The following is a 23998-nucleotide window of genomic DNA, read 5'->3' as shown; positions in this document are numbered from 1 at the left end:
GGCAATGCGGACGAAGAGGTGATAGCAAAGGTGTCAAACTGGCGGCATATGGATGCGGTGGACCTGTGGGTGCGGGCAACAGTAAGGGAGTGGAATTAGCAAAACATGGAGCGCCGACAGCGCGTGGCCTCATAGCTGAGAGCAGTGTGACTGCGGGAAGTCTCACTTCTTCTCCGGTCAACCAAGCTTGCAAATGACTAGCCACTGTGTCCATTTGTGAAGTGCCTGGGTTAGACGGCGGGATGAGGAATTTTTCGAGATCCCCAGGGAGAGGAATGGGTGGGAGCAAGAAATGCCTCGGGGGGAAGACACCTCTGGAAGGCCCGTCTGCTGGATTGTCTTGGCTGGGGACATAGCGGAGATGGAAAGAGGAGAAATTGTCTTGGGAATCGAGGAGATGTTGGACCCTTCTGAAAACAATGTTGGTGGCCCTATTGCGACTCCGTCCATTGCGCCAACCATCAACGACGCCCTTATTGTCACAATAGACCCTGAAGTGAGACTGAACTTCTGGAATAGGCCCGCAGGAGGGCATGGATGAGAAGTTCGAAACCGGTGGCCTCTGCCCAGCCAATGTCCCATTCTCCATTGAGTGTCTGCCATCCTGGCCATAGGTACCAGGCACGCCAATGCCCATCGATAACAATTCCAACTCTGACAGTGGTGCTGGCGTCTAAGAAGGCCCGAGCATCGACGAGTTGAACTGGGTGTGGGATTGACCGACCGACGAAAGGTAGAGAGAGTTGTTTAGACCACCACTTGAGGTCTTCGTTGAGATGACGGACAGAGTGATGTGGCATGAATGGACTCGCACTACAGACTCCAAGCATACTTTCGAGTGAGGTGATGTACGCTCGTCCAGCGGGAAGCACGAGGCAGGCATGAAGAAGTTTCCCATGCAGCTTCTGAACATTGAGTAGTACATGGGTGACGTCCAAAGACCATGCTGTGATGGTGGCAGAGTATCTCCTTTTTTCCTTCCACCAGCGCCACTGTGAGCGACGTGAGGCACCACAGTAAACCGATGTACACAACTTGAAAGCTGAACAAGGTGTCCTTTGTCGGTTCCCAAGGTATATCGAGATCGGAGGACGTGCGGTTAATGTCGCAGAAGTCAAAAGTGAATTCACTATCACTTTCATGCGAGCGAACTGAAGATTCAGATAAGTCGCGGAGCGGGAAACCGCAGTCTTCAGCAAACTCATCAAATGAACTGTCACTAAATTCGTCACCTTTGTACCATAGACGACCACCATTCTGAAGCTGGCCTGTTCGGGCCAGGCAAGTATGAACCAACAAACGCTGATGATTGTAAGTAATGAGATGCTCTTTGCGGATGCGGAAAAACAGGTGGTCATCGACCCATTTGACAATCAGTCCAAGACCTTGTGCTCGCAATAAGTCGACCCAGCATCAGCAACGTGACCATAAGCCCCGGCTGATGGCCCCATGCCAAAGGCGGTACAGGTGTCAATGCAGAAGGCATCCTCCGACAAACGGACCACTGTTGCTGGCCACTGCAAAGGGTGTAACGGAACAGTGCGATAAGCTTCAGCCATGTCCCGTGTGGCACCTTGAGAGCCTGGTGGTAGACCACGGATGATGGTACAGACTGTGTCGAATGTCCCCCATGTACACGGGAAATCATCGGAGTTAACCATGGAATTAATGGATGGTAATGGATGAGCCAGGGACAGAATATCAGGGAAAGAGAAGTTTTGAATGACACAATATTTTCCAGCTTTGCCAGCTTTGGGAATGATTGATATGGGTGAGGATTGGAAGGGTCCCAGGGCGTCCACAAGTTGCAGGCGAGTGAAAGGACCGATGTACTGACCGGTTTGCAGCTCGCGAGACAAAATGGCTGAGAACACATCCTGATATTGATGAACTGAAGTACTATTAGGTGGGGTTTGAGTGGAGTGCAGCAAAGGCAGGTGCAGATTGAAACCTGCACGTAAACCAAGCGGGATATCCGGGTAGCGATCGAGTAGATCATGAGAGTGAAGCAAATGTTCCCAGGAGGAAGAATTATAAGGTGTGATCGGCCGCAACTTTCTGTGCTTGAGAACAATGCTGAGATCCGTGTGTGGTGGAAGGACAACCGGTGCAAATGTGTCGTTCATTGTGTGAGCGATTGCTGCATCCACGACTCCTCTGCCAGTCGAGGCAGAGTGGCTGGTTGTTGGAACATAATAGTAGCTGTTTGTTGACTCTGTTGGTGAGCACAGGGTGGGACTTGCTCCAGAGACACTCGGCGGTGCAGTCGATGAAGCTGTGGGTGTGACTCCCCAAACAAATGGCGCACACAGTGGGAGAGAGCTGTCCATGTGCGCCATCCTGAAAACCCAGGTAATGATTCGAAGCATTGGGATCGCGAGAGGACTGAGTTTGTGTAGATTGCCCAGGCAAAGCTGAGCGCTTACGATCTGCAGTATGCTGCGACTGTGAAGATCCCGGAGAACATCCCTTAAGTAAAAAATCGGCTACTAGGTAAATAATGGAGATAATCATCGCTTGGGATGTCCGAGCTACCTCGTGGTTCGCTAGAAATGTACGCAGGACATGCGGTCGATCGTCCGTGATATGTATGGGGATATGTGAGAGTAAATCGGTCCGAGCCGCTTAAGGCAACGTAATAGGGAGTTTGAAAGGTAAAAGTACTGTATCTGTCAAATAAACCAAAGAAGAATATACTATGCACCAGTGAACAAGGATTTATGGATATGGGGTTCGACTGATTTTTCGGCTGGGCGCACTACTAAAGCTTCCCCTGCATGTGGTCTTTGTCTTCGATAGCCTGAGCCACCTGCCAGACAAGGGTCGAACAATCAGACAGCCCCCACTGGCTCACCCATGACTTCCAGCGCATGCTGGAGTTGTTTGGCTTTCAGTGGACCAAGGTAAGTTTTGCTCACCTCAAATGAGACTGTTGTCTCACCACTCCCCAGGCCCCGAGTGAAGCCAAAGCCGAATTGGCTGCCATGAACACCCACGGTGTTATCAACGCCGTGATGACCGAGGACAGTGATGTTCTGATCTTCGGAGCGTGTGCATAATTAGAACGTATGCCATCATGTTTTTCTCATGCTTTTGCCATTGATTTGTCGCAGTGCAAAGAACGACAAGGACTATCTCAATGTTCAAGTGTATACGGAGGATGGTCTCGAGCATGTGCTCCTTGACCGAGGAGATCAACTGCTCATTGCCCTCCTGGCAGGCGGAGACTATGATAGAGGGGTGCCTGGTTGTGGAATCGAGATTGCTCACAAGGTTGCTATGTGCAGCAGAATTGGCGAGAATATGCTCTGCACATTCCTGTCTATGCCGCGGAGGAGTTCTCTGAGCGTGCAGAGGACCTCGTCAATGAACTACACACTATGTTCACCAACGACCCCTATCATGACCTCAAGCGTCGGTATAAGGCGTTGCAGATTGTATCCCATGCAATTTTCCACATCGTGCAGTGATCGACAAATATCCATCCTCCAACATCTTTTTCAGCGCAGAGAATGTGCTACTGGACGTGTCGTCCTCCCAGCCACATCTGCAGACCTTGCAGACTTCTGCAGGCTGCAGTTGGGCTGGGACGATGATGCCATCATTGACAAGATGCGGGAGTGTGTGGGAGGGTGCATGTCTCCGCACCATATGCAAGGTAGGCGGCACATGTGGTTCAATTTTTATAGACTCTAACTCGTGTTTTAGTTGCCCCGTCAGCATGCGGACCACACAGACCCGGCCGGTGTTCAAAATAATTGCTCGTGGAACGTTGATGGCATTGCGGCATGATATCGCTATTTATAATATCAAAGTCGATGGTTGGTGGTTGGCACACAACACCCTAGGCAACTCAGCTCAAGGGAAATTCTCTCCCTTACATGATGCGTCTTCCGGCAACAATACTGGATCATATGGCTCCCCAAGTAGTGCAGCAGTATATTAGTGCCTAGTGCAATCAATTGTCGTCTCCTAATCTAAATAGTGTGAAATGTGAAATGTGAAATTGTCATTAACTAGTTAGAGGCCCCTGACAATGATCTCCGTCCCGAAATTTTGAACTACCTTTGTGCCACACTCACTCGTTCGTGTTCACAAAGTATGGCACGACTCAAGAAGGATTCCACGAAAGCCCCCCAGCTGCCAGACACTGCTCAGAAGAAAGCTGGGCGAAAGACGAGATCAGCTGCTGCGAAGACAGCTTTAGCAGACGTCCAAAGTGTAAGGAACATGGAATAAAAACTCACCTTCAGGCAAATAACACAAGGACGAACTATGCCGGGCATGTTCGGCGTGGACGGGAATGGTTGGCAAGCCATTTCGAAACCCCGAGCTGTTCTGCTGTCAGCGAGACTTGGAGGGGTGACACGTCTGAAAACTCACTCGTTCTGTTGCCTGCAACTGCCGAAATACATGCCGACAATGACGTGTATGAGGACCCGGCCTTCAAATATGCATTTGAGAGCATCCCGAACAGATGCTCTGACAAAGCACTGGCGCTCTTCATGTCCCTGAAAGGGTTCCACGAGAACCTCAGCAAAACTACTGTCGAGAGCATCCGTTCGGCATTTAAGAAGCTGTGGGAGCTATCGTGAGTATTATCATACACAAATTAGAGCATACGAGCACTGACTTACATTTTAGAGATGGTGATACCTATCGTGGCAAATGGCACTTCAATGAGGCGAAGCAGCGCTGGGAAGGAAACCCTGCTGATTCTGCAGACATTTATGATGTGCTGTCATCCATCAAGCATAAGGCAAGTGCCGAGGGAGGAGATCGCACTCACTCAATGGCAATGACGAAGGACTACATGGATCGGGCATTCCGATGGCACCAGGCTGTGTGTCCACTCGAGATTGCACTACAGATGATTCAGAAGGTGATGAGTGGTGCTCGGCCTTCGGATATGCACCTGGACTTGGAAATGAGGACAAAACTTACTCGCCATCTTGAACAAGTCACGTTCGCATCGAACGGATGGACGTTATGGACAAGGTGAGATCTGATTAGCTTTTCCGCAGCACGTGCGCGATCTAACTTGCCCGCAGGTGTTTTGAGCTTGTAAAGTTGCAAAGAAAGGATATCTCACTTGATACCACTATTTTGGATGGGGTGCTCGGCGTGTACCTTGCAAACGAGACACTCACGCTGAGTAAATGCACATCATACTTCGAGATCTTTCTCGCTCACCGGAAAGGATGGCAAAAGAAGGTGGACAAGGGCCAATGGGAAGCAGATCTGAGATGTGAGTTGCTCACATTAAATCGAAGCCGGATGACTAAATGACCTCACCACTGGCAGCAAATCACTACAAGATTTATCCACGCCCCAACATGCCAGCCTGCGACAATTTCTTCTGGATGTTAGTTTGGATCAAGTGGCTTGAATCATTTCACTACGGGCGAACTCTCCAGCCGAACGACTTCATTTTTCCTGCGATGAGTGCAAATGGTGTTGTGCATCCTGGACAGCCAATCTCTCACGATACGGTACAAAAATGGATCAATGAGTCAACCGCTGGCGCTGGCATCCGTGGTAACTTCTCAACTCACTGCTTTCGTCGGGGAGGTGCGCAATATTGGTTCATGTTTGCTCCAGTGGGCCAGCGGTGGACACTCGCTAAAGTTCGTTGGTGGGGGGGATGGGCTGATGGCGAGCAGGTATGTCTCATGTTCTTATGACTGACACTTGACTGATGCAGCATTTTTTTCTCATTGTGTCTATTTTCAGCGTGATACACTCGTTCGCTACCTCCTCGACGAACTACATGCATATGAGACTGACTACAGTGATGCCCTTGCCCCCATCTCCCGCGGTGCTGATGCCTCCCTTGCTGGCGAACATGCTCTCGCCAGACCAGCATCGACAGAAGAGCTTCGCATGGTGCACGCATCCGTTTCAGCAGATGTCAACTCCCTTCGCAATGACATGCGCTCCCTAACGAGTGTTGTAGCACAGGCTGCCTGCACCACAGTAATCGCTCTCCAGCGTCTCGATTCAGGCCCCCGCTTCACCAACGTCTCTGAGTGTGCCTCCCGCACACCAACTCCACCTGTCAGAGACATATGTGCGAGAGCCGAACAGCCGGTTTTACCCAGGCCCGTCGTCAGCCACACTCTCCCTACCACCGAGCCATCCATCCGCACCTCGTCACAACAACTCTGCACCACGCTGCCCATCAGCATCACTCGGGCTTCAAGTACCCAGAAACTCCCAACACCTGGCCTTGTGATCCCTCGGGTCCCAGTCTCTCGTCCCAACGGAACCACCAGCCCGAAGCACAACTCCTGGAAGGAGATTGTCGAACACTGGCTTGTTGGCGATCGAGACCGAGGACTGACAACGCCACTGAAGGACTGGCCAAGGCACTGGTACCAAGGTGCAAATAGACGGTTTGCATCAAAGTACCACCAACGTGCAACAATCGCGCTAGAGTTCATTAATCAGTAAGTCCCTGCGCTGGTATCTACACTGCCGGCACTGCTAACCCTCTGTTTCGGCTCCAGGTACGAGTCGAACGAGGCACGCTTCCTCGCAGCCTATCCAGAGGCCGAGCTAGGGCACACGCAACTTCTGAAGGCTGTGAACAAGGCACGCGCTGCACGAGGGGACCGTATCTCTCGCAACAAGTGATACCGGTCCCGTTTTTACTACATACTATCATTGCCTTTCAGTGCTTTCACTGCTTCGCTACGATGTTTCACTGCTTTGGCTGACTCTGTACATTCCACACTCACTGCCTACTACTTAGTAGCATACTACTGATACTCTACCTTACCACTCGCCGTCGCTAATCATGCCCGCACCCCACTCGCGTTTGTTCCGTCCTGCCAGCGCATTTGTTGAAACGCTCTGTTTTTTTCAACCAAAACTCACGCCTGTCACACAAACTGGTCATGTGCCAGCGAGGTCAGCGAATCCCGCCTCGAAAAGGGAATTGATCGTGGTCACGTGCTCTCGCTTGGTGTTTTGGCTGAGCGCCACCGTAAATTTCTCGACATAAGTTACAATATATATGTATGTTGGCTCGGTCGCTGATGGTAGATCTATGCGTGGCAAAGATGAGCGCGCTTAGTCTCATGAATACATCATAAGTGGTAAATAGCTCAGTAGTATCCGGAATAAGTGCAATAAAGAAAAAAATATGATTCGCAACGTGGCAGCTCACCTCATGGCACTGACCATGAACCAAACATCACGCATGATCAGACGCCTAATCCTTGCCTGATCCATACCCCACTACCTTACAGTCCGACATGCACCAATCTCGGGGTGCAGGAGGACCGCGCCGAGCCAATACTGCAGTTGCCTCTGGCGCCGATCGAGTAAAGCTGGTCGTGCGAGAAGGGTGACTTTTTGGAGGGATGGATGAAATGGCGTTGATGCTTCTGCCGGGGTGAGTTAGTACTAAGTCGCTATCCAAGTAAAACGAGGGCTAGACGCACAGGTAATGAATGTTTCAGGGCATCGTACAGCTGCACAACATCGTTATATCGTTCATGTGCGTGGATGATCGTACCCTATCAACCCGGCCCATCAATCAGCCTCGTATTTGAGCTACAACACAGAAGGCATGCGAACTTCGTTTGGCCGAATCACAGAATGAAACACCGCATATGCCACGTAGCATATCATCTCATCCTACGCTCGTCCAATCCACGATATGCACCTTGCAGGTTAAAATTTAACGTGTCATTTGCTGATTACGGTGGAGGACTTCCTACATGATGTAACTTACATAATGCGCGCGTCCAGCTACGTCGTAGACACCTTGGCCAGTATCAGCCATAACCTTGCAATAGTCTCGAAGACACTGTATGCGTTTCAGGAAGAGAGCCACGTTCCGGCACAGGAACAGTCTGGAACTTCTTCTACAGTAAACGTGACACTGCTGCCACGTAATTGGCCTGTGAGCCCGCTAGGGATGCGATATGTGAAATGCGACTTGGTGCAACAGATGACGCATTTCGGTGTGAATGTCTATTGGGAGAGGTAGTGTTTGTTGAGCATCTCGATGATGACTCGGAGCTTCGTGGCTTTGGTCGTTGTCAAATTGCGAGTGACGATCTCCAGAGGTTAGAAGTCCGACGTACGTGGGAACTTGGCTGCGTTTCACCCTTATCAAGCCTTATTTATGCTCAAACCGAAACACAATCCATCATCCCAATAGTGATTGCGGTTAACGCAGTAGAGGGTCAAAAGCCACTTCCTGGTTCAGCGAAATCACAAGTTCATCATAGATGAGGAGACTTACCATGATACATTAAGACTAGTGTAGGGGGCAAAACTACTTTGGGCTGAGTTGCGACCAAGTGCCGGCACAACTGGCACTTGGCGCACTGGCAAAACTTGGCAAAACTCCCAGACACATTGCATCAATGTTGCATAATACTACTGATTATTACATTGACGAGACACCCTTCATAGTCAACAGAGACTGCACATCCCAAGACAAACCATCCTCCGAGTCAGATCCCACCTGCTGAACATCATCTTCGAAAGCTGCGGGGACAATTCCTTTGTCAACCTGTTCCAGCTCGGCGATGTCGTACACCTTTCCCGCCTAGATCTCGTACCCTTCATGCACCAGCTCACTGTACTATCACCCCAGTCATCCTATGGAGTTCAAAGGTCTGCATGTATCTCGCTGCTCGCGTTTCAAACTTCTGCAACTCAGAAGTTTTCGCCTTCCAAGGCATATTTTATCTGACACTGTGATGGGTTGTTCAGGGCATCACAGCCTTACTTTATTTGTAGCTCAAGTTAGTTCTCACCTTCGCCACTCTCAGGTGTGATGTCCTCAGTTTTGCATGGTGAACTGGCGGTAGATCGCGCCGGTCTTTCAGTGAGTTAGTGCCGTAGAGAAGTTCATGTTCTCATCTATGATAGTGTTGAGCTGACCAACGGTCTTGATATATGAGGCGAGAAGTTGGCCTGCAACAAGCCTGCAAAACACACAAGTTCAACTTAATATGCCATTTCTAATGTAAGTCAATCAGCATAGCGTATCATGCCAACTATGTGCTCTTGCAGGATCGGAAGAGATCGAGATCTATGTGAATTAACTATCATTGAAAATGTGCATGGAGGAAATTGTTCAGTTTACAGTGCAGTTTGCAGAAAGCGGGGTGGACGGAAGAAGCATGCGGTGGATGCAGTGGCTCTCGATCGAATATTCAGACGTCGAATTTCCGAGTCAATGAATCAATGGTGAAGTACAGTGGCGGGCGTGCACCAAGCGAATATTCATAGTCGGCGGTGGGGAGGGACTGTATGTGTAAACAATGTAGAATATGAGTCTGTTATCGTATAACGAGCCAGCATACCATACCGAATACAAAGGCCTAAGGGAATATAAAGTAATGTTGAAGTACAAATGAGAACCGACGATCTCTGTTTCAATATATACGAGGAACCACCCGCAGTGAGGGCCGCATGTCCATTGGCAACATATAGCGCCCTTTATGCTTGCCCTAAAGCTGAGCGAAAGGCTGTTGAGGACCATAGGATGGGCAATATTACTGAAAAGACTCACTAGAGAACCAATCACGTAAGCTAGCCTTGGTAGCTTCATCGCTTGCGTCCATCAACTTCCGGTACGGTTCCAGTGCTTCTCCAAGTCTACCCGCCCGGATGAGTGCACGACACTGCTGCTTGTGTGCGGTTTGCCACAATGACTCGAGGTCCCACCCGAAGAGCTGCAAAAAACGCGCAGTTGAGCATGGAAACGATTGTCGGTTGCATTATGTCAACGTACCACGATGAATTCTTCGAACATGGCATGAATCGGCGAACTGGAAAAGAAATCGCTCGCATTGACGGCAGTCGTGAAGTGGTCAACAGCTTCCTGGTGACGCCTGTCACGCAATGCAATAATTCCCAGTTGGACACGTAGATACGCCTGATGTGCAAAGCGCAGAAATTCAGCGTCAGCGTCAGCACGCGAACCTAGACTTAATACTCACTTCGACGACACGACGAGCAAGAGGATCCGTATCGGGGAAATCGGTGGCGATCTCTGCGACGCGCAGCATCGCCTCTTCATGTTTATTTGCATTGAACAACACGATGGCCTGTAAACCCGTAAGAAAGCGCGCCCCAGTATGTAATAAAACGGTAGCTTGCCTTGATCAAGAACAGGAAATATGTCGTCTTCGAATCTCCGTTCGCAGATACGAATGCGAGGTCAAAAGCTTTCATAGCGTCCCAAATCTGCCTTTTCCCGCAGAGGGCAATTCCCTTGGATATATAGCCCACCAACGACGGCCTTATGCGGATGGACTATGTGAAGATCGATGTTAGCCTACATTAAGTGGGTCAGGGTATCTCACCTCAGCTGCATCTTGAAGCGCGTTGTCCCATTCCATTTTTCGCGCCATAATCAACGAGCGGTTGGCATAGGAGGTGTAGTTGTTGACGTCTGCATTGATCTCTCGCGTGAGTAGCTCTTCAGCAGTAGCCAAGTCCCCCATGATGCACGCATTGCGAGCGGTCGGGTTCATAGCGAGGATTTATATGAAATATGGTTGAATTATGTTACACGAGCCAAGGGTGTAAATTTCCGCATGCCTTGGGAGCAGAGTCTTCACCCTTAAAGACGCAAGATGAGATGGCGAATGGGCGGGAAATCGACGGAAAAGTACCTTTGACGCCGGTTCCTTGGAAGCCTCCTCTGATAAAGCGTCCTTGGGTACTGCCCACTGTGATATCTTGTTATCAGCGCCTCCGCTGAGGATGTGCTTCCCATCCATAGAGAAGGCTGTGCAAATCACAGCAGCAGAGTGCTGGAAGACGGCGATGGTTTTTCGATCAGAGAGTCGCCAGAGGCTAACATACTTGTCTCCAGATGCGCACGCGACAAGCATACCAGCTGGATGAATGACGATGGAATTGGATCCAGTGTTCACACTGTCCATCCAGGGATCACCAATCTCATTCCAAGTCAACACATCCCACTCCCGTATAGTGCGATCATCGTTATCTCCTCCTGAGAGAAGGCGAGTACCATCGGGCGTCCAGGCGAGTGAGAAGCTCCATGTGTAGTGTAACCGTCCACGCAATGTTATTGTTGGGTGACTCTTCAAGTTTGTGACGCATTGCCTGGTGCCTGTATTAAAAATCTTGATAACGTTGCTCATTATTGCAATTGCAAGAAGTTCTCCAGACGGCGAATAGCGAATACAGTTGACATCTGCACCACAGTTGATTGGATCTCCTTGCTGCTGCCACGTAGTTGTGCTCCACAGCTTGGTTGTTTGGTCCCATGAACCAGTGGCAAGTACTGTTCCATCTGGTGAAAAGTCTAACGAAGTGATCGTATTGAAGTTCGGATGGGCTGTGATGATATCGGTGAGATCTTCCCCAGTTTCTCCGTGCCAGATGATGAGCCCCCCAGCGGCATCACCGCTTGCTATGAATCGCCCATCTCGTGATATGGCCAATGACCACACCCCAAATTCATCGCGATGTCCCTCCATCTTCTTCAGCATAACACCTGTATTCAAATCCCAGAGACGAACCGTCTTGTCCCACGAGGCGGTGGCAATTCGTTGTCCATCGGGGAAAACTGCGACTGTAGTTACGCGGTTTTCATGACCCTTAAACACTCGAACGAGTGCGGTGACTGAAATGAGCTGCCCCATTTTACTGGAGGTGAATGTGTTGAGTACAATCGAAGTGGACTGGGTTGAGGGTGGGTGTCTTGCTCTAAGCTGCAGCGGTTCGTGGGCCGCGTTTACATTCATTAGACGCCCACCACCAAATTACATCGCTGCAGCTTTCCAGATCACTCAACGAGCTCTCCTAATGACATGACCAGCTATCGTTGCAGGTATTGAGCAACGCAGGCGGGCACAATCTTTTGCGCCCGGGCGCGTTGTGCTAGTTCAAATCCGGCCTGGTGTCTTTGAGAAGTTCATGTTCTCATCCATGGTAATGTTGAAGTTACCAACGCTCAATAAAGTTGGCCGCAAAACACACAAGTTATAATATATCTGTATGTTGGCTCGGTTGCTGATGGTAGATCTATGCGTGACAAAGATGAGCGCAGATGAGCGCGCTTAGTCTCATGAGTATATCATAAGTGGTATATAGGGTAGTATCTGGAATAAAGTGCAATAAAGAAAAAATATGATTCGTAACGTGGCAACTCACCTCATGCACTGACCATGAACCAAACATCACGCATGATCAGACGCCTAATCCTTGCCTGATCCATACCCCACTACCTTACAGTCCGACATGCACCAATCTCGGGGTGCAGGAGGACCGCGCCGAGCCAATACTGCAGTTGCCTCTGGCGCCGATCGAGTAAAGCTGGTCGTGCGAGAAGGGTGACTTTTTGGAGGGAGGGATGAAATGGCGTTGATGCTTCTGCCGGGGTGAGTTAGTACTGGGTCACTATGCAAGTAAAACGAAGGTTAGACGCACAGGTAATGAATGTTTCAGGGCATCGTACAGCTGCACAACATCGTTATACCGTTCATGTGCGTGGATGATAGCACCTTATCAACCCGGCCCATCAATTAGCCTCGTATTTGAGCTACAACACAGAAGGCATGCAAACTTCGTTTGGCCGAATCACAGAATGAAACACCGCATATGCCCCGCGTAGCGTATCATCTCATCCTACGCTCGTCCAATCCACGATATGCACCATTACGGCGGAGGACTTCCTAAATGATGTAACTTACATGATGCGCGCGTCCAGCCACGTCGTAGACACCTTGGCCAGTATCAGCCATAACCTTGCAATAGTCTCAAAGACACTGTATGCGTTTCAGGAAGAGAGCCACGTTCCGGCACAGGAACAGTCTGGAACTTCTTCTCCAGTAAACGTGACACTGCTGCCACGTAATTGGCCTGTGAGCCCGCTAGGGATGCGACATGTGAAATGCGATTTGGTGCAACAGATGACGCATTTCGGTGTGAATGTCTATTGGGAGAGGTAGTGTTTGTTGAGCATCTCGATGATGACTCGGAGCTTCGTGGCTTTGGTCGTTGTCAACTTGCGAGTGACGATCTCCAGAGGTTAGAAGTCCGACGTACGTGGGAACTTGGCTGCGTTTCACCCTTATCAAGCCTTATGCTCAAACCGAAACACAATCCATCATCCCAATAGTGATTGCGGTTAACGTAGTAGAGGGTCAAAAGCCACTTCCTGGTTCAGCGAAATCACAAGTTCATCATAGATGAGGAGACTTACCATGATACATTAAGACAAGGCCATTAAGCCACATTAGATCCGCCATGATCCCAAGAAGGAACGACCATCTTCATTGTATTTCCTACAGAAGACTAATGATCCCCATAGCAGCCTTAAGCAGTTTCTTCCTACACCTCACCCTCTCCGGTAGAGAAGGACGAATATAACTAGCCATGATGACGCATTGATCTTGCCAGAACTCGTCAGACCAAGCACAATTTGAGGTTTCGCGACCCCGTCGATGCGTTGCAAGATTGTGTCCATGGATTCGAAAATGGTGTTGACATCCAGCTCCCCATCATTCGCGTACATGTGCAAGTTATGATCTAGGTAGGCGACCTTATTACAAGAGCCACGCACTCTGAGGATGGAATGTATCCCAGAACTTTCGACCGACAAAAGACTCTTGAGACTTTCCGAGGACGTGGCTGGAGTTGGGATCGTGACGATTCAGATGTCGTCGAGCGCCTGAGCGGATGAGATGATTCGGACTTGATGTTGTGGCTTCAAATGATCAGCTCAGCGATCCCCGCGCTAGCTGAGGCTCGAGTCACAACTTGCACGGAACAATTTACATAGTACATCGTACGCGTCCAGCGTTCAGTGCCCCAGTACCCGCCACGTACTATGAGCGCCATCAGATGGTGATTTTTCTTGAGGTACTTCCGTCAGCGGCATGATGATACCAACGTCATATGTTTCTTTTTCCGGACCAGTATTGTATGCATCAGTAACTGACGATATGTTATGACAGCGTCACTGCCGGTACTCTGTTTACGTCGGAAATCGATGGGAAGGACTCCGAATGAGCGTGAGGCATACTTACACTTGCTCGTTTCTTCCTACTGGTTCCGACATTTGGGGTGACTCCCGTTTCTTATTTGATCGTGCTATAGCATGCTAAGCTATGATGGTGCTCGTTCTCCAGACTTTGGTGTACAGAGGTCGATCTCTTCGCTGCACACTTCTACGCTCAATTCCTTGCAATACAGATAAGGTAAGGGGCATGGGACTGCTTGATCCAAGATACCTGTGTACCAAGCTGATCTGCGCACATATTCAGCACCAGAAGCCATCCTTCGTTATTTTAAACAATGTTTCTGCCGACGCAAGGTCTATAACGTCGGCAGGGCTTGGCACAATATCTAATGTAAGGATCTTCCAAGAGGTATGCGACGCAAGGCATAAGTCACAAAATAACGCTGCGGCATGAGGACTACGTGGATGCCAGTCATCAAGTGTTTTGTTTAGGTTACAAGATCGGGTTCGAAAGTTCGATCTCTGCGACCTTTCGGAGCATGCACGCTGGCGATCCGCATCGGATTAAATAATATTCCTGATACGTTTGTCTGTTCCATTTTGTATGCTTCTCATGATCCATGCGGAAGTCCGACTGTGTCACAACGGGAACGATATCCCACTGCCAGCACCAGAGAGCATAATAATGCATCACGTCACAGTCTTACAGATGCGGCAATATGCTGCTCACTCCATGCGCCTGAAATATAGAGGACTTACAGTTGTTGGAAGATTTGATTCAGTCGACAAATGTCCTCCTCAATGTATGACCCATTACCACGAATCGACCTCGGGGCTACATACGGAGCATTGTTTATTGGAGCCATCGTTGCAGCACTGTTAGTACAATTCATTTTCTTACTATGCAGATCGAGCTGAGCACTTCCTGTCGTCGTAACATATCTCACGGAGCAGTCTCTTTGGTCTAACTAACATTCAAGCTTTTATCTACTTTCAGACGCATGCGGGAAAACGGACAACATTCTATAAGCTAGTGGTGCGTCCATGCTGACTTATCCTCAGTTCTGTTGTTGACGTTACGTCAGGTCTTCTGGCTTTGGTAGGTATCCGTTTGGTTTGTAAATATTGGGCACGTCAAGATTGTATTGTACCCTGGCATTTTAGGGTACTTGATGCTATGCACCTGGCGTTGATTGTCCATTCCGTCTATTATTATGTGGTGACCAACTTCGGGAACATCAGTGTGCTCATAGAAGTTGTATGGAGTTTTAAAGTGAGTTCCTACTTTGGCCTTCCGTGCAACCTCTACGATCTTGTTGATGGACTCGTGTAGCTTCAGATGGTACTCAACGTAAGTTGTATTCCCTTAATTCCGTCATTTGTCCTAAATGCGTAACAGATTCTCATTGCCTATGGGACACATCTGTGAGTTTGATATGCACTGTATATGCACCATTCAAGTAATGGATTATTGGTTTATAGTCTTTATGCTCATCGAATATGGATAGGTATTTGTTCCCTACCAATGAATTTGCCACGACTGATGCGGTGAACCTAGTTGGCAGAGACAGATCAAGAGCTTTCCTCATAATACCGGTGCGTTTGCCATTGACACTCACATTCTATAGCCATTTCATTTAAAAGATTTGACGATTAGGCCATAGTTGTTGTCCTAGGTTCAGGTGAGCTCAGTCTGCCAACTGAAATACTCTCCGCTCGATTTTTGAAAACCGCTTCAGGTGTTGCCCTCAGTGAGCGTTCATAATGGTACTGTGTTGTTGACTCTTCATTCTAACCAAACGTCAGCCCTGATTTGGATAGTGTGAGTAATTAGCATACTCCCTAACATCGCCAAGTGCTGATAGCGAGTAGATACGATCCGTATATGAATGTGACTATACTCCAATGGCCAACGTTCCTGGCTTTGAGCACGGCTGCTCTTCTCGATACACTTGATACATCCTCGCTGTGTTATCTCCTCGCTACCTCCCGCACTGGGTACATTGAGTAAGGAGCAATCCGTTTAGTCTCAGGTTCTGATTCACGAGCATGGATTATTTAGCACTGATTCCTTCATCACAAGACTCATTGGTTACAGCATTTATAGCGGCTGTCTGACAAGGTATTACTCATTCCAACCCATCCTATACCTTGACTTATATTTCGTGCAGTATATGCTCAATGGCGTCTATCATTACAGTGAGCTTCCAATTGTTGTACTGTTCATCTCGTCTCTGACCGTCACCCACAGTGTGCAGTGATGCCAAAGAACTTCATCTTCCTCAGTCTTCAATTTTTGATGGCTAAACGTATGAAACAAAAGATTATCCGAGGATTGCGCTGATCAGTGTTGCTTACCGTTAGTTTATGTCAACTCGTACATCGCACTCCTGAATGCGCGGCACTACACACAGTCCAACGTGAACACCACTAATTTTTCCGAACTTCGTGGGTGCCACAGTGACTCCCTCACTGGCACGCATAATGCGTCGCAAGAGAAACTTCGGAAGAACGTGTTTTCTTATCCCGACCGTGAAGTAGTGCTTCCCATTCGACCTATTCAGGCTGCCATGGTCAGTAGTTGCGTTACTGTGGATGAGGACCTAATGACATGCTTCAGTCGCACCAGCCGATTTGAGTGACGGCGGAGACGGAGACAATTACTTGATAGATTGTCTATCCGTCTGGGCACGAGTAGATTTTTGAGTTTCTAGATTACCAGTCCATCGGATTTTATTACAGCTCTTTGCATAAAGGATGGCACCGGCGTGAAATTTTCGCTCAATTAGGAAATGTTAGACTTAGTGAAATTTTGCTCATTGTACACTCACATCCCCTGTAATTCATTATCATCATGCCGTTTATAACTATTCCTGCCTCCAAAAAAACACAAGAGCCTGCTAGAGCATGACAGTGACCTTGATTCCAATGGGTCCGATGAGGACGATACTCGAATCAAAGAACTTCCGGATGAAGAGGAACCTGACTCTGACTCTGACGGCGAAGATAACGAGCCTGAGCAGTCCCAGCCCACAAAGATCCTTACACCACCTTGAGTTTCTTGTAGCTCACATCAGCACGTTCGAGCTTGCGGAAGATTGTCGTGAAATGGACAGATATGAATTAGTTTGTTGCGAGGAGGTGCATGAGCTCGTCCAAAATATAGTCAGGATTCTGCCTTACAAGACAAAGCAGGCAATCAATATCTTCACGATCGAGAGCACGCAGACGACCACGCCTTGCTGTGCTAGGCTGACGGTCCACGACATCGCCGGTTTCGTGCCAGAGCTTCAAAATCCGAAACCAAGTGCGGCTGGAAAATCCGCAGCAATCTAGGATATCACGAAGGCTTAGAAGGTTCCGTTCATGGAGTCGGATTGCCGCAAGTTTCACATCACGACTGATCTTGCGAAATCCCATGTTGCGAAGATGATAATATAAGGGTAGTATGAGTGTACACGAGCAAAATTTCACTAAGTCTAACATTTCCTAATTGAACGAAAATTTCACGCCAGTGCCATCCTTTATGCAAAGAGCTGTAAGTACACGCATTCGTTCCTTCCCACCGTTTCTCGTTCCTTTCTCCACATTTTATCGTGACTTTGATTCCAAATAGCTGAAACAACCCACGAGTAGTTGCTAGAACGAACGACTGTCTTTATGTTTTATATACCCGCGAATCTAGCTTCCACCCTGTATCGCTGGAAGCGCTTGAATCCGCGTGCTACTGATCCCAGTGAATTGCGGTTGGCTCAACGCGGAACTAGTAAATAAGCATTTTCTTAATTCCAACTTCTGACTCTGGATGTACAATAAACGGCTGGAACGTGAATCCATATCCAGGATTAGGGGGTTTGCATTATAATGTAGATGTTACGTCTCTTGAAGTTCCTTCATCTAGGTGGTTATATTAGCATCGATTATGAAAAGTATAGTATGTCCAGTCACCATGTCTACAACGAATATAGCCTATTGACCTGCATGAAGGAGTTGAAGGGTTTGTTCAAACGCCTCTCGGGGGAGTTCGCTCCTGAACCCAGCATCGTAAAGGTGCTCGGCCGCTTCAAGAAGCTGGAGACATTCGTTGGATTCATCGACCAAGGCGCCTAGGGCAGGGCGTCGGATGAGCCCGACATAACGAGCTCCACATTGTTCTACGCAAGTTTTCATGGCTGGATGCGCAGCTATCTCCAGGAGGACAATCTCTTCGCCCTCATCATGTACGAGCTTCTGCACGATGTCACCGAATTTCGTTGGGCGGAGAACGTTGTCCCAGAAGTAGTCGCTATCAAGCGGCCTATTGAGCCAAGTACCGTCAATGGTGGACATTACTCGCACTTCAGGTGTCGCCGCATCCGACTTGTGGTCTAGGTCTAGATTCTCCAGTGCTGCCTTGAATGGCGCCTCGATAGGTTTCATCAATGGCGTGTGGAATGCACACCCAAGCTGGGGGAGTCGCACTGCAAATGTATTAGAGAACGTCTTAGAGTTGCTCAAGAAAGCAAGCAATGCGTTTATGAGTGGGTGAGTACCGGCGATGGCAACGGCGTGTGGAGAATGAAAGGACGAAATCCAGAGGCCGCACGTCACCCCCGCATGAAGAAGCACATCGTCGATGATGAGCCGTGCTTGGCATGCACTGACCGCGACAAAGATGGTGGCGCCGTTTCCTTCGACTTCAGACATCGTAGTAGCGAAGGCCGCGGCAATCCCGATTGCGGTTGTTCTATCGTAGTGGCCCGAGGCGTAGCCCATCGCTATTTCCCCTACGCTGGGCGCATGTCAGCATTTTCACGTTCTGGTCGTTGCGATTAAATACCTTGTACCAACAGCGAAGTCAGCTTTAAATCCCAAACTTCGAATGAGATCCCATAGCGATATTTGTATGTATGCAAAGGATATAACGACATCATTTAACGGCCAGGAACCACTGGCATTCAGGGAGCACTCAGCGCCCGGAATGAAGAGGCCCGTGCGGTCCAGTAACGAAGGCTGACCATATACTTCTGTCAAGATCCTATCATTTTCCTTGATAGAAGCGAGGAATGAAGGGTATTGTTCTGCGAGCTGACGACCCATGGCTGGATGTTGGGATCCCATTCCGACGAACGCGGCACAGAGCTTGGGACCAGATCTCCTATCAGATGGTGGAGATGAGGGGGGAGAGATCCCACGAGGGGAATAATTACTCACTGACAAGGATCTTCGTGATTATTCAGTGCTCCAACTTGTGGATCATTGTTTGAAGGGCCTAGCCCTGCCAGTGAGTCATTGTAGCGCTCCACGTGTTTTGGCATTCTGGCAGCCTGAGGGTCTAGTTGCGCAAGCAGACGGGATGGAAATCGCTGTTCCTGCGCTTCATATAAGCATGTAGCATTTAAGATACATCGAACTTACCTCTACGTGCACGAGCTCTCCCATGATAGTTGGGCGTTGAGATGCAAAATTTCACTTCCAAAGTTGAAGTTAAATGTCGAGGAGCAACCGACAAGCTCGGAAATGAAAAGAGAGCTCAAACGCCGTCAAATTTGGGAGCGCCTTACAGCAAGAGCAGTGCTTGATAGGCTTGGCGCCGCGTTCAGTGCGAGGGTATGGCGGACAAGCGAATTTCTTAATGCGTGTTTCTAATCATCCACCAATACCCATGAAACGTCTTCCACACGAACTGCCTGCGAATTGCATCTTTATCTCCCTGCATCAAATTATTGGACTGTCATTGGCCTGTCCGTCAGTGGTGAAAGTAGTTCAGTGTGCTCAATAAGAAAAGGCGGCCGGAATCTTGCGAATGACTACTCCTTTTCAGCACACTATTTGAAGATTTTTTCCATGGGAAATCCCACTAAGCGTTCTACCAGTGTCCCATTGATCTAGCATGTACATGCAACGCCGTATCAGGTGTACCCTTAACTACGATATTTTTACATGCCCCCAGTCGGTTCGATCCCATGAACCTTGATGGCTCTCTGTAGAGCCGGCTCAATTTTCGAAGACGTAAGCAAAGCTGCTTGGCTCACCTTTATGCCCCAACCAACACCCCTTACGCGACTACATCCCCATACCTTAATTTCGCTCAACTTCGTGCACGCTGTGACAACATCCTTCATTACAAAATCATCTAGCTCCCGGCACCACCCGGCATCGAGATAGCGCAGTTCCTTTGCTCTCTTGATCTCTGCAAGTGCTTCAGACGAAGCGCTACGCAGTCCATTCACACTCAACCACGTGAGCGACTGAGCAGACTGTATGATGGCAGCTGTGAGTGCCGCACTTGAGAGTTCTTCGTTTCGGGCAAGGGACAGTGCGTGCAACGGAGGATTCGGCGTGAATGGCTCGAGGGAAGTGAGACTGACCTCCACAGGGTCGGAGTCCACATCCATATCGTTGTCTTCGTCTTTCAGAGTGGACATGGGATAGGCCCAGTTGCCAAAGAATTGCGCGACGCCCTCATCAGTGAGACTAAGGCAGTGGTCCAGTTTTAATTCGAACAAAGTACGGGCGTATCTCCTGACGCCCTGCTGAAGAACGTGGTCAGTGAATCCTTCATGCTTTGAGGCATCAAGAGTTTCAAGGGTGCCCCCGTGCCTTTCCATAAGCCTCATCCAACCGTCTTCATCTATGCCTATGTCCGGACATGCGAGATCTAGCACTCTCAATGGAGACAGAGAGCACAAAGGATCGGCAAACTCGTTGTCCATCAAACCAAATTCCCTCAATGAGAGCTCTTCCAACCTTTTACAGCTATCCGCGAGCGTCTGCATGCATTCTAAGTTGAATCTTGGACTCTGGGTAATCTTGAACACTCGTAACCCTGGCATAGCCTTGAGGAATTCGATCCAAGCTTCCGCGCGTACGAGGAACGGGCCAACGAGTGTCAGGGAAGTCAGCTGCGGCATTGAAGTAGGAAAACCCGAAAGTACGGGCGATGTGAGACGCCCACAATAATCGAGGTGTAAGTGGGTCAAGTTGGGATTTAGGGAAGCGAGGGTCGTCAGTGCGTCTGGAGTCAGATCTGATCAAAAGGAGTTTGGGTCAGTTTACACGAGTTGAAGGAAGCTCGGCATACTGGTTGCATCGTAGAATCTGAGTTTCTTGTTGAGCACATCATAGAATAGATGTGCGTTCTGAGGGGTGCTGTCATGCCACTATGAGAATCTCGCAGAAATATCCCTAAACGCATCACTCACAGACCGCGGTTCTTGGAAAGTGCTTTCGCAATTTCATCCATGTTCAGGGAACCAATATCACCCAAAGCTTCCACATCATCGATGTAGCGGGTAATAAGCTGTGCCATGAAGCTCGGTCGCCGTGCTTAAGGACATCCAAAGGTTCAAATCACGCACCTCAATGCACATCGCCGCAAGAGATGGCAGACGGCGTTCCTCGTAACTGGCAACATCCCTTTTCTCCACCACTTTAGCGCGTTTGCGAGGGACTGCCGGCTTCTTGAAAGGATCAGTACCAGAAGCCTTGGCACATTGGTGGCAGAGATAGCCAGGAGGCGGATTGGCTGCCATAGTGTACTTTGTCTGCACTCATGTCATGTTGTTTCATTGATTTTTGATTCAAAAGAAATCATACCACAGTGAACTGCTTTTCGCATCTCGCACAGGTTTCAAAACTTCCAGCTGAAGGTTTAGGGCCACCGTTGCCACCCACCGACCAGAGATTCTTCGACATCGCCCTGTACTCGTCCTCAGAGGAACCTTCATATTCTCCATCGTCTTTGGCTTTCTTCTTGGCCTTGGCTTTCGCAGCGGCAGTCGCTCGACCCTTTGTAGTCTTCCGCTTCTTTATAGTAGATTCTTCCGCAGGATCGTCGAGCTCGTCTGAGGCGTATCCAGTGGTCTTATTGATGTCAGGCTCGATTATGAGAGACTTTCACGTGCTATACTTACTCTGCCTCGACCACGTCGACCATTCGATGCCTGCGGAACACTTTCCTCTTGTTGCTCTTCCACATTATCTCCGGCGTTACTCGGACCAGCCACAGATTGATCTTGAGACTGGTTCTCAGGCTGATTCTGTGTAGCTACTCGACGTGCAATCGTAGTAGGATTGATGCCTGATTCCTGTTAATAACGTTTCATTCAAGTGATGCAAATGTTTCAGGGGGTGTGAGAACGTACCCTAAGGAACTCAGTCAATGCAGATGTAGGTCCCCGAACATTGTTTCCACGTCTGCTCATTGCGGAAAGCACTGAAAATAAGTGATTAAAGGCTGTCGACGATGTCAAAGGTCAAAACCGTATCTTGACGCGCCTTGTCACAAATTTAAATGAGACACGCTAGGTCACGTGCCACGCTTAAGACTGAGGCTAAGTATAACACCCATGTCCAACTCTTCGCTTCCCCCAACAATAGCGGCTACCCACCCTCTCGCAGGTCAAGTAGGCGGTCATGCAGGCGTTCAGACAACAGAAGACGGATCTCTTCTGCTCAAGCCAGCTCTCCCTCACGAAATCGCGTTTTATCAACAAATCGCCGCTGCAGACGATCACGATGCGCTATCAAAGCTGAGAAAGTGGATCCCAAAGTTCCTTGGTGTGCTGAAGCTCGAGGGACAATTAAAGGATTCGAATGGGGAAGGCGGTGAAAATGTGGAAGTAGTTCCTGTGCAGGGCAACATGGCGCCAGAGGAAAAAGATAGGTCGATTTGATCTGCTAATTCAGTTTATTCTTATCTGATCCAGCACAGTCCCTCGTCATTGAAAATCGTTTGTATGGCTTCGTGAAGCCTTGTGTTCTAGATGTAAAACTTGGGACTGTCCTCTATGATGAAGACGCGCCTCCAGAAAAGAAAGCACGCATGATCAAGAGAGCTCTTGATACTACTAGCGAGGAAACAGGTGTTTGCCTCACAGGGTTTCAGGTACCTGTTTCACGGATTCGGTATTTCAAATCGTCATTGAAAATGGTGCAGGTGTACAGCAATAACTCTCCCAAACCTATCTTGATACCCAGGTCGTACGGGAAATCGATCAAGAAGGAGCAACTTCTCGAGGGTGTCGAGATGTTTTTCCCTGTCTCGTCGGCACCTTACCCTATACCGTCGAAACCACAGGAATCATCAGATTTAGAGACATCAAACCTTCATCCTGGTCTTCCCCCTATCCTACTCCACCGCGTTCTGACTACCCTCCAAGCCGACCTGGAGGAATTGAAAACTACAATATCCAGCATTGAGATGCGCATGGTAGGCGGAAGCCTTCTCATTGTGTACGAAGGCGACTGGGAGCGTGCTTCGAAAGCTGTTTCCGCGCCTTCCGGGACTGGCACGACGGAAGAAGACGACGATGAAGAAGTGGAGGTCGAGATAGATGAAAATGGACAGATTGTTCTAGAGTCTATACCTGACGAAGCGACAGAGGGAGAGGAGGAACCCCAAGCTCCTTTGTGTTCCCTTTCTCTCATAGACTTCGCGCATACTCGACTTACCGATGGCGCAGGCGCTGATGAGGGCGTGTTGAAGGGCATACAGACCATGATCGATCTTGTCAGACAGCGAAAGGATAAGATCACAGCGATGCTGCCTAGTGATAGGTAACTGGAGCTCCTTTAGTTTTGAGGAATACAGAATATGGCGGAGAAGTTTAATCAAATGTCTGTTCATTGAGTATGATGATCGCAGGTCCGTTCTTGATGACGTTTTTGCATCTCTTCGTTCTCCCTCTTTAGCTCTTCATCAGTCGCATCTTTCCAGGTTAGGGATTGAAGTCGCTCGCAAAACAATGATACCGCCGCCTCACAGGTAACCAGGACCCAGGTGAAGCAGAGTCGTCTACAGCACGGAAGAAGTTCAAGGTAATCATAGGTAGAAACTTTACAAACCTTGTTCTGTTCTTGACCCCTCTATTTGTACCTCGTCGAGAGTATATGGGCGGTCGCATACGTCAGTACTCAACTAGATCCCGACATTGGTGACAGAAAGACTTACGACGCGACATAAACCCCTTCTACTTCATCCGTCAATACGAGTAAGTTTCTGCCCGGCGGATAAGATAACGAGGCAAGACCGCAGACCCTTCAAACACC

The 23998-nt window shown here is 49.0% G+C and overlaps 7 protein-coding genes across 7 annotated transcripts; 3 read left to right on the top strand and 4 right to left on the bottom strand.

Annotated features, from left to right (window-relative positions):
- Positions 1 to 4101: 4101 nt before the first annotated feature.
- Positions 4102 to 6636, top strand: EDB91DRAFT_1254977 (uncharacterized protein; the record flags this gene model as incomplete). The annotated part of the gene is made up of 7 exons (XM_041323895.1): positions 4102 to 4221; positions 4254 to 4591; positions 4645 to 4998; positions 5052 to 5248; positions 5305 to 5663; positions 5734 to 6449; positions 6510 to 6636. The coding sequence occupies 7 exons, from the start codon at positions 4102 to 4104 to the stop codon at positions 6634 to 6636; spliced, it is 2211 nt and encodes a 736-aa protein (XP_041170740.1).
- Positions 6637 to 7242: 606 nt separating this feature from the next.
- On the bottom strand, positions 7243 to 7514 carry EDB91DRAFT_1062483 (uncharacterized protein; the record flags this gene model as incomplete). The annotated part of the gene is made up of 2 exons (XM_041314530.1): positions 7243 to 7388; positions 7445 to 7514. Coding segments are annotated over 2 exons (216 nt in total), but the record flags the coding sequence as incomplete, so codon positions are not given.
- Positions 7515 to 12083: 4569 nt separating this feature from the next.
- EDB91DRAFT_1169695 (uncharacterized protein) lies at positions 12084 to 12854 on the bottom strand. Its single transcript, XM_041320150.1, has 4 exons — positions 12696 to 12854; positions 12597 to 12658; positions 12433 to 12506; positions 12084 to 12375 (listed from the first exon to the last, which is right to left on the bottom strand). The coding sequence occupies exons 2-4, from the start codon at positions 12622 to 12624 to the stop codon at positions 12232 to 12234; spliced, it is 246 nt and encodes an 81-aa protein (XP_041170738.1). The 5' UTR covers positions 12625 to 12658; positions 12696 to 12854; the 3' UTR covers positions 12084 to 12231.
- A 1590-nt stretch (positions 12855 to 14444) lies between these two features.
- Positions 14445 to 16781, top strand: EDB91DRAFT_118501 (uncharacterized protein). The gene is made up of 16 exons (XM_041320481.1): positions 14445 to 14844; positions 14921 to 15002; positions 15052 to 15065; positions 15131 to 15239; positions 15300 to 15317; positions 15366 to 15391; positions 15449 to 15474; positions 15525 to 15562; positions 15624 to 15648; positions 15706 to 15717; positions 15773 to 15788; positions 15839 to 15973; positions 16029 to 16088; positions 16138 to 16165; positions 16218 to 16275; positions 16331 to 16781. The coding sequence occupies exons 1-16, from the start codon at positions 14756 to 14758 to the stop codon at positions 16606 to 16608; spliced, it is 1014 nt and encodes a 337-aa protein (XP_041170737.1). The 5' UTR covers positions 14445 to 14755; the 3' UTR covers positions 16609 to 16781.
- A 730-nt stretch (positions 16782 to 17511) lies between these two features.
- On the bottom strand, positions 17512 to 19726 carry EDB91DRAFT_1169664 (acyl transferase/acyl hydrolase/lysophospholipase). Its single transcript, XM_041320149.1, has 5 exons — positions 19364 to 19726; positions 19160 to 19317; positions 18786 to 19103; positions 17915 to 18737; positions 17512 to 17863 (listed from the first exon to the last, which is right to left on the bottom strand). Exons 1-4 carry the CDS (start codon positions 19385 to 19387, stop codon positions 17936 to 17938), a joined length of 1302 nt encoding a protein of 433 aa, XP_041170736.1. The 5' UTR covers positions 19388 to 19726; the 3' UTR covers positions 17512 to 17863; positions 17915 to 17935.
- Positions 19727 to 19776: 50 nt separating this feature from the next.
- Positions 19777 to 22239, bottom strand: EDB91DRAFT_1169659 (RNI-like protein). The gene is made up of 8 exons (XM_041320148.1): positions 22093 to 22239; positions 21862 to 22035; positions 21545 to 21811; positions 21307 to 21492; positions 21151 to 21248; positions 21030 to 21097; positions 19981 to 20975; positions 19777 to 19929 (listed from the first exon to the last, which is right to left on the bottom strand). Exons 1-8 carry the CDS (start codon positions 22150 to 22152, stop codon positions 19885 to 19887), a joined length of 1893 nt encoding a protein of 630 aa, XP_041170735.1. The 5' UTR covers positions 22153 to 22239; the 3' UTR covers positions 19777 to 19884.
- A 57-nt stretch (positions 22240 to 22296) lies between these two features.
- EDB91DRAFT_1062511 (uncharacterized protein) lies at positions 22297 to 23510 on the top strand (the record flags this gene model as incomplete). Its single annotated transcript, XM_041314531.1, has 3 exons — positions 22297 to 22613; positions 22637 to 22835; positions 22887 to 23510. 3 exons carry the CDS (start codon positions 22297 to 22299, stop codon positions 23508 to 23510), a joined length of 1140 nt encoding a protein of 379 aa, XP_041170734.1.
- Between the last annotated feature and the right edge of the window lie 488 nt (positions 23511 to 23998).

The sequence above is a fragment of the Suillus paluster genome, assembly GCF_016628075.1.
Source record: "Suillus paluster strain FC165 chromosome Unknown EDB91scaffold_122, whole genome shotgun sequence".
Classification (NCBI taxonomy): Eukaryota; Fungi; Basidiomycota; class Agaricomycetes; order Boletales; family Suillaceae; genus Suillus; species Suillus paluster.
This window is presented reverse-complemented; position numbering and strand designations above follow the sequence as displayed.

Coding starts and splice junctions, on each gene's coding strand:
- EDB91DRAFT_1169695 (XM_041320150.1), bottom strand. CDS start 12,624: ATGATACGCTACGCGGGGCATATGCGGT. Junction 12,507..12,596: donor CTACGCGGGGCATATGCGGT/GTTTCATTCTGT, acceptor CGGGTTGATAAG/GTGCTATCATCCACGCACAT. Junction 12,376..12,432: donor CCCTGAAACATTCATTACCT/GTGCGTCTAACC, acceptor TCACCCCGGCAG/AAGCATCAACGCCATTTCAT.
- EDB91DRAFT_118501 (XM_041320481.1), top strand. CDS start 14,756: ATGTCCTCCTCAATGTATGACCCATTACCACGAATCGACCTCGGGGCT. Junction 16,166..16,217: donor CAATGGCGTCTATCATTACA/GTGAGCTTCCAA, acceptor CGTCACCCACAG/TGTGCAGTGATGCCAAAGAA. Junction 16,276..16,330: donor TCAATTTTTGATGGCTAAAC/GTATGAAACAAA, acceptor GCTTACCGTTAG/TTTATGTCAACTCGTACATC.
- EDB91DRAFT_1169664 (XM_041320149.1), bottom strand. CDS start 19,387: ATGGGAGAGCTCGTGCACGTAGAG. Junction 19,318..19,363: donor GAGAGCTCGTGCACGTAGAG/GTAAGTTCGATG, acceptor TATGAAGCGCAG/GAACAGCGATTTCCATCCCG. Junction 19,104..19,159: donor AATCACGAAGATCCTTGTCA/GTGAGTAATTAT, acceptor ACCATCTGATAG/GAGATCTGGTCCCAAGCTCT.
- EDB91DRAFT_1169659 (XM_041320148.1), bottom strand. CDS start 22,152: ATGAGCAGACGTGGAAACAATGTTCGGGGACCTACATCTGCATTGACT. Junction 22,036..22,092: donor CATTGACTGAGTTCCTTAGG/GTACGTTCTCAC, acceptor CGTTATTAACAG/GAATCAGGCATCAATCCTAC. Junction 21,249..21,306: donor TTGCGGCGATGTGCATTGAG/GTGCGTGATTTG, acceptor TTCATGGCACAG/CTTATTACCCGCTACATCGA.